Here is a 12,424-nt window from a genome sequence, read left to right as displayed (position 1 = left end):
GACACACACCCAGTTACCAAATTGTGTTCACAGCTCTGTCAGACTCACTCATGGATTTAGAATCTCCTCAGGCACTTGGTCTTAATTGAAGACAAATGAGGTCCCAGATGGGCTTTTTTTTTTGTCCTAAAGGTCAGCTGGAATGTGGGAGGAACAATTTCAGCACAAGAGCAAGTTGAAAGTTGCTTTATCTTTTCTGGTGATACTGTGGCTGACAGTATTTACTGTTAAATGGAATGGAAGTGAGAAAACACCACAGAAGGGGGCACCCGGATTCGAACCAGGGAACCTCTTGATCTGCAGTCAAATGCTCTACCCCTAAGCCATACCCCCTTTGCCTGTAATAAGCTCCTTCCGTGTCCACTTACGGTGACTCAATACAATCAAGTTCCACCCACACGAGTTCTGGCAAACTTTGTGTTCTAGAGCCCCACCTTCTTAATTATCCATCATCTGCTTTGGCTTTTCCCTTGGCCACCAATAAACTGAAAGGGAACACCTGAAAAATGATATCCTGGCTGGGCGCAGTGGCTCACGCTTGTAATCCCAGCACTTTGGGAGGCCGAGGCGGGCGGATCACGAGGTCAGGAGATCGAGACCACGGTGAAACCCCATCTCTACTGAAAATACAAAAAAAAAAAAAAATTAGCCGGGCGTGGTGGCAGACGCCTGTAGTCCTAGCTACTCGGAGAGGCTGAGGAAGGAGAATGGCGTGAACCCAGGAGGCAGAGCTTGCAGTGAGCCGAGATTGCGCCACTGCACTCCAGCCTGGGCAACAGAGCGAGACTCTGTCTCAAAAAAAAAAAGAAAAGAAAAGAAAAATGACATCCTGGGCCAGGCTGGTGGCTCACGCCTGTAATCCCAGCACTTTAGGAGGCCAAGGTGAGGTCAGGAGTTCGAGACTCACCTGACCAACACAGTGAAACCCTGCCTCCACTAAAAATACAAAAAAAATTAGCTGGGCGTGGTGGCAGTCACCTGTAATCCCAGCTACTAGGGATGCTGAGGCAGGAGAATTGCTTGAACCCCGGGAGGCAGAGGTTGCAGTGAGCTGAGATCACACTACTGCACTCCAGCCTGGGCTAACAGAGTGAGTCTCTCTCTCCTTCTCTCCCTCTCTCTCTATCTCTCTCTCTATATATGTATACACACACATATATATACATAAACATATATATATACATAAACATATGTACATATGTGTGTATATATATACACACACACACACAAACATATATATATATACGTTTAGTAAAGACAGGGTTTCGTCGTGTTGCCCAGGCTGGTCTCAAGTGATCCACCTGCCTGAGCTCAAGCAATCCTCCCATCTCGGCCTCCCAAAGTGCTGGGATTACAGGCGTAAGCCACGGAGCTTGGCCTTTGCTCTGCTCTTTTTTTTTTTTTTTTTTTTTTTTTGAGACGGAGTCTTGCTCTGTCGCCCAGGCTGGAGTGCAGTGGCGCAACCTCGGCTCACTGCAAGCTCCGCCTCCCGGGTTCAAGCCATTCTCTAGCCTCAGCCTCCCGAGTAGCTGGGACTGCAGGCGTCCGCCACCACACCCAGCTAATTTTTTTGTATTTTTAGTAGAGACAGGGTTTCACCGTATTAGCCAGGATGGTCTCAATCTCCTGACCTCGTGATCCACCGCCTCGGCCTCCCAAAATGCTGAGATTACAGGCGTGAGCCACAGTGCCTGTTCTTTGCTCTGTTCTTGATGGAAACAATAGCCAGCTCTGACCTAGGGCCCTGCTGATAGCTGGGGAAGTGCTTTATTGAGGTTGAGTAGTGTGGCTCCTTCTTATCCCACTGGTAGGGGAGAACTGAAGCCCTTCCTTTCAAACCTGGCACTCGTTGGTATGGAGTGCAAGGGCGTAGGCCTGAGAAGCCCTTTCTTTTTTTTTTTTTTTTTTTTTTTTTTGAGACAGAGTCTCGCTCTGTCACCCAGGCTGGAGTGCAGTGTTGCCATCTCCGCTCGCTGCAAGCTCCGCCTCCCGGACTCATGCCATTCTCCTGCCTCAGCCTCCCGAGTAGCTGGGACTACAGGCGCCCGCCACCACGCCTGGAGAATTTTTTGTATTTTTAGTAGAGACGGGGTTTCACCGTGTTAGTCAGGATGGTCTCGATCTCCTGACCTCGTGATCCACCCGCCTTGGCCTTCCAAAGTGCTGGGATTACAGGCGTGAGCCACCGCGCCCGGCCAGAGAAGCCCTTTCTCCTCTCACCTCCTCTCCAAGGGGAAGAGAAGCTGAGGGTAGAACTTGCTCCTTCCTCTAATCTCAGGGAAGAAACAGCACACGTGGAGACACAAATTAATTTTTTTAACGTAAAATAACACTAAGAGTTCATCTAAACATTTGTCTTAGAAATTCAGGTCAAGGGCTATGAAGGGAAAAGATGCTGTTAGAACAAAGGGAAGTGGGTGACCTCTCCGAAGACAGACGTGCTCCGACGGAGGGCTGGAGTGTTCCGGCGGTAGCCAAACCTTCCATTGAACCCATCGATCGGTTTCAGATCAGCATTGTAGTGGTCATGCCCAGTCACCTGCTGGAGAGAATGCCCTTGGGGGCAAGGAGAGAGAGGCCTGAGCCTGCATTCAGCCCACCTCTTGGCTTCCCCATTCCCCTGGGTGTGGTATGGGATGCCAACCAGGCGTAGTCACTTGCATTCCCCATGCCCACAGCTGAACACGCAATCCTCAAGTGTCCCGAGCCTCTGGGCTGAAAAGCCAAGGACTGGTGAGGTTGAGGGACAGAAGGCTTCCTAGAAATAAAACCCCGCACCAGGAATAATTGCAGGAAAACTGTGAATGGTTTGTGCTGGGATAGGAAGGGCCAGAAATTCTGGGCTTGGCAAAGCTTGCCTTTCTCCCACAAGAAATGAGAAAAATCTCACCATTGCCTCTGACCCATGTGGAAAAAATGGATGAGATCAAGATCAATTGGGCCAAATGGCACAAAGTATCATGTGACTAGAGGAGTGGCCCAGGATGGTGGAGCTAGGCTGGGAGGAGGGTTTACCCTGTTAGAAAAATATCTCTTAACTCTTTCCCATTGTTGTTAACCTGGGCCTGAAAAATGAGCAGGATGCAGCAGTGAGGGGAACAGGGGCCTCAGAGTTGGGAAGAGCGGAATCTTTTTGTTTGTTTGTTTTTGAGACGCGCCCAGGCTGGAATGCAATGGCACAATCTCGGATCACTGCAACCTCTGCCTCCCAGGTTCAAGAGATTCTCCTGCCTCAGCCTCCTGAGTAGCTGAGATTATAGGTGCCTGCCACCACGCCCGGCTAATTTTTTGTATTTTTAGTAGAGACGGGGTTTCGCTATGTTGGCCAGGCTGGTCTTGAACTCCTGACCTCGTGATCCGCCTGCCTCGGCCTCCGAAAGTGCTGGGATTACAGGCATGAGCCACTGCACCGGCCAGGAAGAGCAGAATATTAATCCCAGCTCAGCCCTCTTGCCAAATTACTTTAACTCAAGAAACTTGTTTTCCTACCTGTGCCATGGGATTAGCGTAAGGGTGAAAAGTGCCTAACAAATGGCTCATGTCTGTAATGCCAGCACTTTGGGAGGCTGAGGCCAGAGGATCACTTGAGCCTAGGAGTTCAAGATCAGCCTGGGCCACATAGGGAGACTCCATCTCTACAAAAAATAAAAAATTAACTGAGTGTGGCGGTGCACACCTGTGGGCCCAACTGCTCAGGAGGCTGAGGTGGAAGGATTGCGCAAGCCCAGGAAGTCAAGACTGCAGTGAGTGGTAATTGTGCTACTGCATTTCTTTTTTTTGAGATGGAGTCTCACCGCGTTGCCCAGGCTGGAGTGCAGTGTCACTGTCTTGGCACACTGCAACCTCCGCCTCCCAGGTTCAAACAGTTCTCCTGCCTCAGCCTCCCAAGTAGCTGGGATTCCACGTGCGAGCCACCACGCCCGGCTAATTGTTTTTTTGTATTTTTAGTAGAGACAGGGTTTAAAAAGGTTGGCCAGGCTGGTTTGGAACTCCTGACCTCAAGTGATCCACCCGCCTCAGCTCCCAAAGTGCTGGGATTACAGGCGTGAGCCACTGCACCTGTCCGTGCTACTGCATTTCATGCATTCCAGTTTGGGTGATAGAGTGAGACCATGTCTCAAAAAAAAAAAAAAATGAGGCCTGACATACAGTACTGGTGCATATATATATATATATATATATATATATATATTTGTTTTTCTTTTTTTTTTTTTTTTGAGACAGAGTCTCGCTCTGTCGCCCAGGCTGGAGTGCAGTGGCGCAATCTCGGCTCACTGCAAGCTCCGCCTCCCGGGTTCACGCCATTCTCCTGCCTCAGCCTCTCCGAGTAGCTGGGACTACAGGCGCCCGCCACCACGCCCGGCTAATTTTTTGTATTTTTAGTAGAGACGGGGTTTCACCGTGGTCTCGATCTCCTGACCTCGTGATCCGCCCGCCTCGGCCTCCCAAAGTGCTGGGATTACAAGCATGAGCCACCACGCCCGGCCAGTACTGGTGCTTATTAACTAATATTAGGGAGCACTGTTGCACCATCTGTTCATGTATGTGAAGAAAAGCTGGAAGGATGCAGTCCCTTAACCTCTTCCCCACAACCAGGCCTCGCTATGGCCCAGGAACCATGATGAGGCTAGAAATGGAGGCAGCACTTGCCTGTCCCTGCCCAATTTCTCCTGTTGAGGTATCTTTGTCCTTGCCCGAAGATGTGGATATAGTCTACTATCCAGCCATCCCTTCCTGTACCGCCACGATCCTGAAAGTGGGGAAGAGAATACAAAAGACTGTCAGCCACAATGCCGAGGGAGGCACAGTGCAAACTGCCCTGGGGTTTGCTGTGGGGAGAGGGAAGAGGTCAGAGCCTTAGGTAACTGGGGCAGACAAACTAAATATATTTAAGAACCGGACCGGGCGCAGTGGCTCAGGCCTCTAATCCCAGCACTTTGGAAGGCCAAGGTGGGTGGATCACCTGAGACCAGGAGTTCGAGACCAGCCTTGCCAACATGGCGAAACCCCATCTCTACTAAAAATACAAAAAATTATCTGGGCATGGTGGCAGGCGCCTGTAATCCCAGCTGCTCAGGAGCCTGAGGCAGTACAATTGCCTGAACCCCGGAGGCAGAAGTTGCAGTGAGCCGAGATCCTGCGATTGCACTCCAGCCTGGGCAACAAGAGCCAAACTCCATCTCAAAAAAAAAGAAAAGAAAAAGAAAAAGGAGAACCTATTGCCTCTCAGGGAGGGGCAGTTGAGCTTGGCAGCTGCAGGGTCAGTTTCTGCTGCTAGACAGGCTGGGTTCTAACTCCAGCTCAACCATTAACAGGCTTTGTGACCTTGGGCCAATTACACAGCTTCTCTGGGCCTCAGTTTTACCATCAGTAAAAGGAGTATTGCTTTGAGGTTTGTTTTTTGAGACACAGTCTTACTCTGTTGCCCAGACGGGAATGCAGTGTTGCCATCTCGGCTCACTGCAACCTCTACTTCCTGGGTTCAAACAATTACCCTGCCTCAGCCTCCTGAGTAGCTGGGATTACAGGCATGCGCCACCATGCCCAGCTAATTTTTGTATTTTTAGTAGAGACAGGGTTCACATATTGGCCAGGCTGGTCTCAAACTCTTGAACTCAAGTGATCCACCCCCTCGGCCTCCCAAAGTGCTGGGATTACAGGATTGAGCCTGGCTTGCTGTGAGACTTAAGTGATTTTGTTCAGATAAAGGGCCTGGCATAGTGAAGTTTAATAAATGTTATCTTTATTTAAATGAAAATAATACCTACCACAAATGGTGGTTTTGACAATTAAAGAATACTTTTAAAAATTAAACAGGTTGGCTGGGAGCGGTGTAATCCCAGCACTTTGGGAGGCCAAGGCTGGAGGATCTCCTGAGGTCAAGAGTTGGAGACCAGCCTGGCCAACATGGCGAAACCCCGTGTTTACTAAAAATACAAAAATTAGCCAGGTGTAGTGGCACATGCCTGTAATCCCAGCTACTCAGGAGGCTGAGGCAGGAGAATTACTTGAACCCGGAGACAGAGGTTGAAGTGAGCTGAGATCCTGCCACTGCACTCCAGCCTGGGCAACAGGGCAGGACTCCACCTCAAAAAAAAAAAAAATTAAAAGATTAGCTGCTGGGCATGGTGGCACACGCCTACAGTCCCAGCTACTCAGGAGGCTGAGACTGGAGGATTGCTTGAGCCCAGCAGTTCGAGGCTGCAGTGAGCTGTGCCACTGCACTTCCAGCCTGTGTGACAGAGTTGCACTCTGTCTCAAAAAAGAAAATTAGAAAGCCTTTTTCAAGGCCAGGTGTGGTGGCTCATACCTGTAACCCCAGCACTTTGGGAGGCTGAGGCAGGTGGATCACTTGAGGCCAGGAGTTCGAGACCAGCCTGGCCAACATAGTGAAACCCCCGTCTCTACTAAAAATACAAAAAATTAGCTGGGTGTGGTGGTGGGCGCTTGTAATCCCAGCTATTCAGGAGGCTGAGGCAGGAGAATCGCTTGAACCTGTGAGGCAGAGGTTGCTGTGAGCCGAGATGACGCCACTGCACTCCAGCCTGGATGACAGAGTGAGACTCTGTCTCAAAAAAAAAAAAAAAAAAAGAAAGAAAGAAAGCATTTTCAAAATATGTATACCCTATCATTTTCAAGCTTTTAAATACTCAGGTTCTTCCTTTTCCCCTCCCCAGACTCTGGTTCCTTCTGTCGTAAAATTATGAGTCGATGCCAGCGTGGTGGCTCATGCCTGTAGTCCCAGCACTTTGGGAGGCCGAGAAGGGCAGAAAACTTGAGCTCAGGAGTTCAAGACCAGCCTGGGCAACATGGTGAAACCTTGTCTCTGTAGTCCCAGCTACTAGAGAGGCTGAGGTGGGAGGATCGCTTGAACACGGAAAGCGGAGGTTGCAGTAAGCCAAAATTATGCCACTGCACTCCAGCCAGGGTGACAGAACAAGACCCTGTCTCAAAAAGAAAAAGAAAGAAAAAAGAAAAGAAAAGTTGGGCCAGGCATGGTGGCTCATGCCTGTATCCCAGCACTTTGGGAGGCCGAGGCAGGCAGATCACAAGGTCAGGAGTTTGAGAACATCCTGGCTAACACAGTGAAACCCCGTCTCTACTAAAAATACAAAAATTTAGCCGGGCATGGTGGCGGGCCCATGTAGTCCCAGCTACTTGGGAGGCTGAGGCAGGAGAATGGCATGAATCCGGGAGGTGGAGCTTGCAGTGAGCAGAGATCACGCCACTGCACTCCAGCCTGGGCGACAGAGCGAGACTCCGTCTCAAAAAAAAAAAAAAAAAAATTACATGAGTCAACACATATGTGACTCATGTGTGTCCATATACATGCACTGCACAGACCTATGCAAACATGCAAACATACATTTGGGACTATACACACACACACACACACAAACCCCGAAGATTTGCTCACAGAATAACCCCATGAGTCTTCCTGTCTCTTCCCCACACCGCTTATATGTAGAAACACAAATACTGGAAGCAAAATGTTGGGGGAAAAATTGAATCATCAGCAAACAGTCTCGGAATCTTTGATCTGGGGGGTTGGTGGAGAACTCTGCTGGGAAGGGGCCTACACCTAGGAGGGAAAAGGCCAGGGGGAAGAACTGAGGTCCACAGAGGTTTGAGAGGTGTCCCTCCCATCAGACCAAAGAACCCAGAGAGCAAGCCCCACGCCCTGCCACTATGATGTCACAGGAGTCTCGCCCTGCAGGTCAAGTCAATTCCCTTTGTCTTGCTCACTGAGGTCACACGGATTTTCGTGTATTTAGAGAATTTGCGGTGTGAGGTCACCCTAGAGGGCGGGTCTGTGACGTCACAAAGGACAAAGAGACCGACTGGTTTGGGAGAAGCTGGCTTTGAGCCCTATCCCCTTGCCTTGCAGAAACCCGGAATGAGTCTATTCTCAAATTCAGGGCTGGAAGGCCATTCTGTGAGCTCAGGGATCTTGCACTCAACACCTGTCCTCCCTCTCCTCCAGTCCTCGGGCTGCGTTAAGAAAACTGGGAGGCGGTGGCGGGAGGATAGCCTGAGCCCAGGAGTTCAAGACCAGTCTGGGTAACAAGGCGAGACCCCCTCTCTACAAAAAAAAAAAAATTAGCCCGGCGTGGTGGCACGAGCCTGTAGTCCCGGCTAATCGCAAGGCTGAGGTGGGAAGATCGCTTGACCCTGGGAGGTGGAAGCTATAGTGAGCTGTGATGGCACCACTGCACTCCAGCCTGGGCGAGAGTCAGACCCTGTAATTACAGGCTCACACCTGTAATCCCAGTCTGGGTAACGTAACATGGCGAAGAAGTTTTGTATCTTTACCAAAAATACAAAAATTAGTCTGGCGTGGTGGCGCGCCTGTAATCCCAGCTACTCGGGAGGCTGAGGCAGGAGAATCGCTTGAACCCGGGAGGCGGAGGTTGCAGTGAGCCAAGATGGTGCCACTCACTACACTCCAGCCTGGGCGACAGAGCGAGACTCTGTCTCAAAATAATAATAATGATTAAAAATTTAAAAAAGAAAAGAAAGTAAACGGAGGAGGTGAAAGTGGCGGAGCCTTGTTTGTGGTGAGGACGCTGGAGTGAAGATTTAGGGAGGTGTGTGGGGTCTTCCGGGAAGCTCCTATACCTGATCAGTTTTCCGCAAAAGGGGCGGAACCACGTGGCTCTGGAAGTAGCTGCGGGCGTGGTAGTCGTGCTGCGCGTTGTAGGGCGGAATCGCCGACCACAGCTTGGGCCTAGAGCGCCCATAAGCGCGGGCAGTGGTGCTCACAGCCACCCCGTCCAAGATAAAGCCTTTCTCCAGTCGCAGGCGACACTCTCTCAGATACGCCATCCCAACCACTGTAGCCTCGGAGGGCCTTTCTGGTGGGGGATGAGGACCCTAGATGGGGACACCCCTGCGCATTGTTACGTGATGTCAACGACCCCTGCGACACAAATCCTATTGTCTCCACTCACCCCGGGGTTGACCGGTGGGCCCTTAAGGCAGTGGGGGGAGTTGCTTGCTTGGCCCCAGAGGAGGTTGACCAGAGACTGACTGTGCAGGAGGAGTTGGAAAGTGAAGCGGAGGAGACTGGATAACCGATTGTGGGCAGTTTGTGTGCAGTTAGGCCCCGCTCCCCCAGTTTTCCTTTAAGGTGAGTATTCTCTTTTCCTACGGTATTACATGCTATTTCCTCAGCTCAGTTTTGTTGAAAAGCTTGTACCCGGAATTGATCAGAAAGTTCAGATCGCACCTACTTCCAATTCACATTTTACAGAGCTAGAAGTTGAAGCTTAGAAAGGTTCCCTAGGCCGGGCTCGTTGGCTTACGCCAGTAATCCCAGCATTTTGGGAGAACGAGGCGGGGGCGGGGCATCGCTTGAGCCCAGGAATTCAAGACCAGCCTGGGCAATACAGCGAAAGTCCATCTCTACTAAATAAATGAATACTTAGCCGAGTGTGGTGGCACGCACCTATGGACTCAGCTGCACTGCAGGCTGGGCCATGGAAGTGGAGGCTGCAGTGAGCCGTGATTGTGCCACACTCCAGCCTGGATGAGAGAAGGAGGCCCTGTCTCAAAAGACAAAAAAAAAAAAAAAAAAAAAAAAAATGCCGGGCTTGGTAGCTTACGCCTGTAATCCCAGCACTTTGGGAGGCCGAGGCAGGCGGATCAGGAGGTCAGGAGATCGAGACCATCCTGGCTAACACGGTGAAACCCCGTCTCTACTAAAAATACAAAAAATTAGCCGGGCGTGGTGGCGGACGCCTGTAGTTCCAGCTACTCGGAAGGCTGAGGCAGGAGAATGGCGTGAACCCGGGAGGCGGAGCTTGCAGTGAACCGAGATCGCACCACTGCATTCCAGCCTGGGCGACAGAGCGAGACTATGTCTCAAAAAAAAAAAAGAGGTTCTCCAAATCCAGTTAGCTGACTTCCGGTCAGTCCACTTAACAATTCTCCTGCCCCACCCGAATTAACATTATTTATTGGCCGGGCGCGGTGGCTCACGCCTGTAATCCCAGCACTTGGGAAGGCCGAGGCGGGCGGATCACGAGGTCAGGAGATCGAGACCATCCTGGCTAACACAGTGAAACCCTGTCTCTACTAAAAATACAAAAAAATTAGCCGGGCGCGGTGGCGGGCGCCTGTAGTCCCAGCTATTCGGGAGGCTGAGGCAGGAGAATGGCGTGAACCCGGGAGGCGGAGCTTGCAGTGAGCAGACATCAAGCCACTGCACTCCAGCCTGGGTGACAGAGCCAGACTCCATCTCCAAAAAAAAAACAAAAAAAAATTATTTATTTACTTATTCTTTTTATTTATTCATTTATTTATTTTAGAGACAAAGTCTCGCTCTGTCGCCCAGGTTGGAGTGCAGTGGCTCAATCCCAGCTCACTGCAAGCTCCGCCTCCCGGGTTCACGCCATTCTCCTGCCTCAGCCTCCCGAGTAGCTGGGATTACAGGCACCTGCCACCACGCCTGGCTAATTTTTTGTATTTTTAGTAGAGCCGGGGTTTCACCATCTTGGCCAGGCTGGTCTTGAACTCCTGATCTCATGATCCACCCCTCTCAGCTTCCCAAAGTGCTGGGATTACAGGCGTGAGCCACAGCGCCCGGCCTTTCACTTATTCTTTTTTTCTATCTATCTATCTATCTATCTATCTATCTATCTATCTATCTATCTATCTAGAGAGGGAGTCTGGCTCTGTTGCCCAGGCCGGAGTGCAGTGGCACGATCTTGGCTCACTGCAACCTCCGCCTCCCAGGTTCAAGTGATTCTTCCGCCTCAGCCTCCAGAGTAGCTGAGATTACAGATGCCTGCCACTAAGCCCGGCTAATTTTGGTATTTTTAGTAGAAACGGGGTTTTGCCATGTTGGCCAAGCTGGTCTCGAACTCCTGACCTCAAATTATCAGCCCACCTCGGCCTCCCAAAGTGCTGGGATTACAGGCATAAGCCACTGTGCCTGGCCTATTATATATATATTTTTTAATTTTTATATATAAAAATATATAATATTTTATATTTATATTATTTTATATTTATATTTAAAATATATATATATTTTTAAGATGTCACCCAGGCTGGAGTGCAGTGGTGCGGCCTCGGCTCACTGCAACCTCTGCCTCCCGGGTTCAATCAATTCTGTGTCAGCCTCCTGAATAGCTGAGATTACATGCCCGTGTCACCACCCCAGACTAATTTTTTTTTTTTTTTGAGATGGAGTCTTGCTCTGTCACCCAGGCTGGAGTGCAGTGGCAGGATCTCAGCTCACTGCAGCCTCCTGGGTTCAAGCAATTCTCCTGCCTCAGCTTCCTAAGTAGCTGGAATTACAGGCGCATGCCACCACACCTGGCTAATTTTTGTATTTTCAGTAGAGCCGGGGTTTCACAATGTTGGCCAGGCTAGTCTCGAACTCCTGACCTCAGGTGATCCACCTGCCTCGGCCTACCAAAGTGCTGGGATTACTGGCGTGAGCCATCCTGCCTGCCACCCTAATTTTCTTTTTTTTTTTTTTTTAGACGGGGATTCACTCTTGTTGCCCAGGCTGGAGTGCGATGGCGCGATCTTGGCTCACTGCAACCTCTGCCTCCCAGGTTCAAGCGATTCTCCTGCCTCAGCCTCCCGAGTAGCTGGGATTACAGGTACGTGCCACCACGCCTGGCTAATTTTGTATTTTTAGTAGAGACGGGGTTTCTCCATGTTGGTCAGGCTGGTCTCGAACTCCTGACCTCAGGTGGTCTGCCCGCCTTGGCCTCCCAAAGTGCTGGGATTACAGGCATGAGCAACCGCGCCCGGCCATTGATTTTTGTATTTTTTTTTTTTAATTTTTTTGAGATGGAGTCTTGCTCTATTGCCCAGGCCGGAGTGCAGTGGTGTGATCTTGGCTCACTGCAACCTCTGCCTCCTGGGTTTACAGGTGCATGCCACCACACTTGGCCAATTTTTATATTTTTTCTAGAGACAGGATTTCACCAGGCTGGTCTTGAACTCCTGACCTCAGGTGATTCACCTGCCTCAGTCTCCGAAAGTGCTGGGATTACAGGTGTGAGTATTTTTGTATTTTTAGTAGAGACGGGGTTTCACCATGTTGGCCAGACTGGTCTCAAAATTCTGACCTCTGGTGATCCTCTGCCTTGGCCTCCCAAAGTGCTGGGATTACAGGTGTGAGCCACCATGCCCAGCCCCACCCCAGTTATTTTCATCCGCTATTATTTATGCTTTTTTTTTCCCCGGAGACATGGTTTCACTCCAATTTCCCAGGCTGGCATGCAGTGTTGCGATCCGGAATCACTGCAACCTCTGCCTCCTGGAATCAAGCAGTTCTTCTGCCTTAGCCTCCAATTAGCTGGGATTACAGGCACACGCCACCAGGCCTGGCTAATTTTTGTATTTTTTGTAGAGACAGGGTTTTGCTGTGTTGGCCAGACTGGTTTTGAACTCCTGAGCTCAA

General features: G+C 50.3%; 1 protein-coding gene and 1 non-coding gene across 2 annotated transcripts; both read right to left on the bottom strand.

Annotated features, from left to right (window-relative positions):
- Positions 1-260: 260 nt before the first annotated feature.
- On the bottom strand, positions 261-333 carry TRNAC-GCA. The gene has a single exon. It is a non-coding gene; the product is annotated as a tRNA-Cys (tRNA).
- Positions 334-2,297: 1,964 nt separating this feature from the next.
- Positions 2,298-8,826, bottom strand: C19H17orf98 (chromosome 19 C17orf98 homolog). Its single transcript, XM_003278221.4, has 3 exons — positions 8,620-8,826; positions 4,651-4,750; positions 2,298-2,556 (listed from the first exon to the last, which is right to left on the bottom strand). The coding sequence occupies exons 1-3, from the start codon at positions 8,824-8,826 to the stop codon at positions 2,399-2,401; spliced, it is 465 nt and encodes a 154-aa protein (XP_003278269.1). The 3' UTR covers positions 2,298-2,398.
- Between the last annotated feature and the right edge of the window lie 3,598 nt (positions 8,827-12,424).

The sequence above is a fragment of the Nomascus leucogenys genome, chromosome 19 (genome assembly GCF_006542625.1).
Source record: "Nomascus leucogenys isolate Asia chromosome 19, Asia_NLE_v1, whole genome shotgun sequence".
Lineage (NCBI taxonomy): Eukaryota > Metazoa > Chordata > Mammalia > Primates > Hylobatidae > Nomascus > Nomascus leucogenys.
The sequence above is the reverse complement of the archived record's forward strand: the minus strand, read 5'-3'. Positions and strand labels throughout refer to the sequence as shown.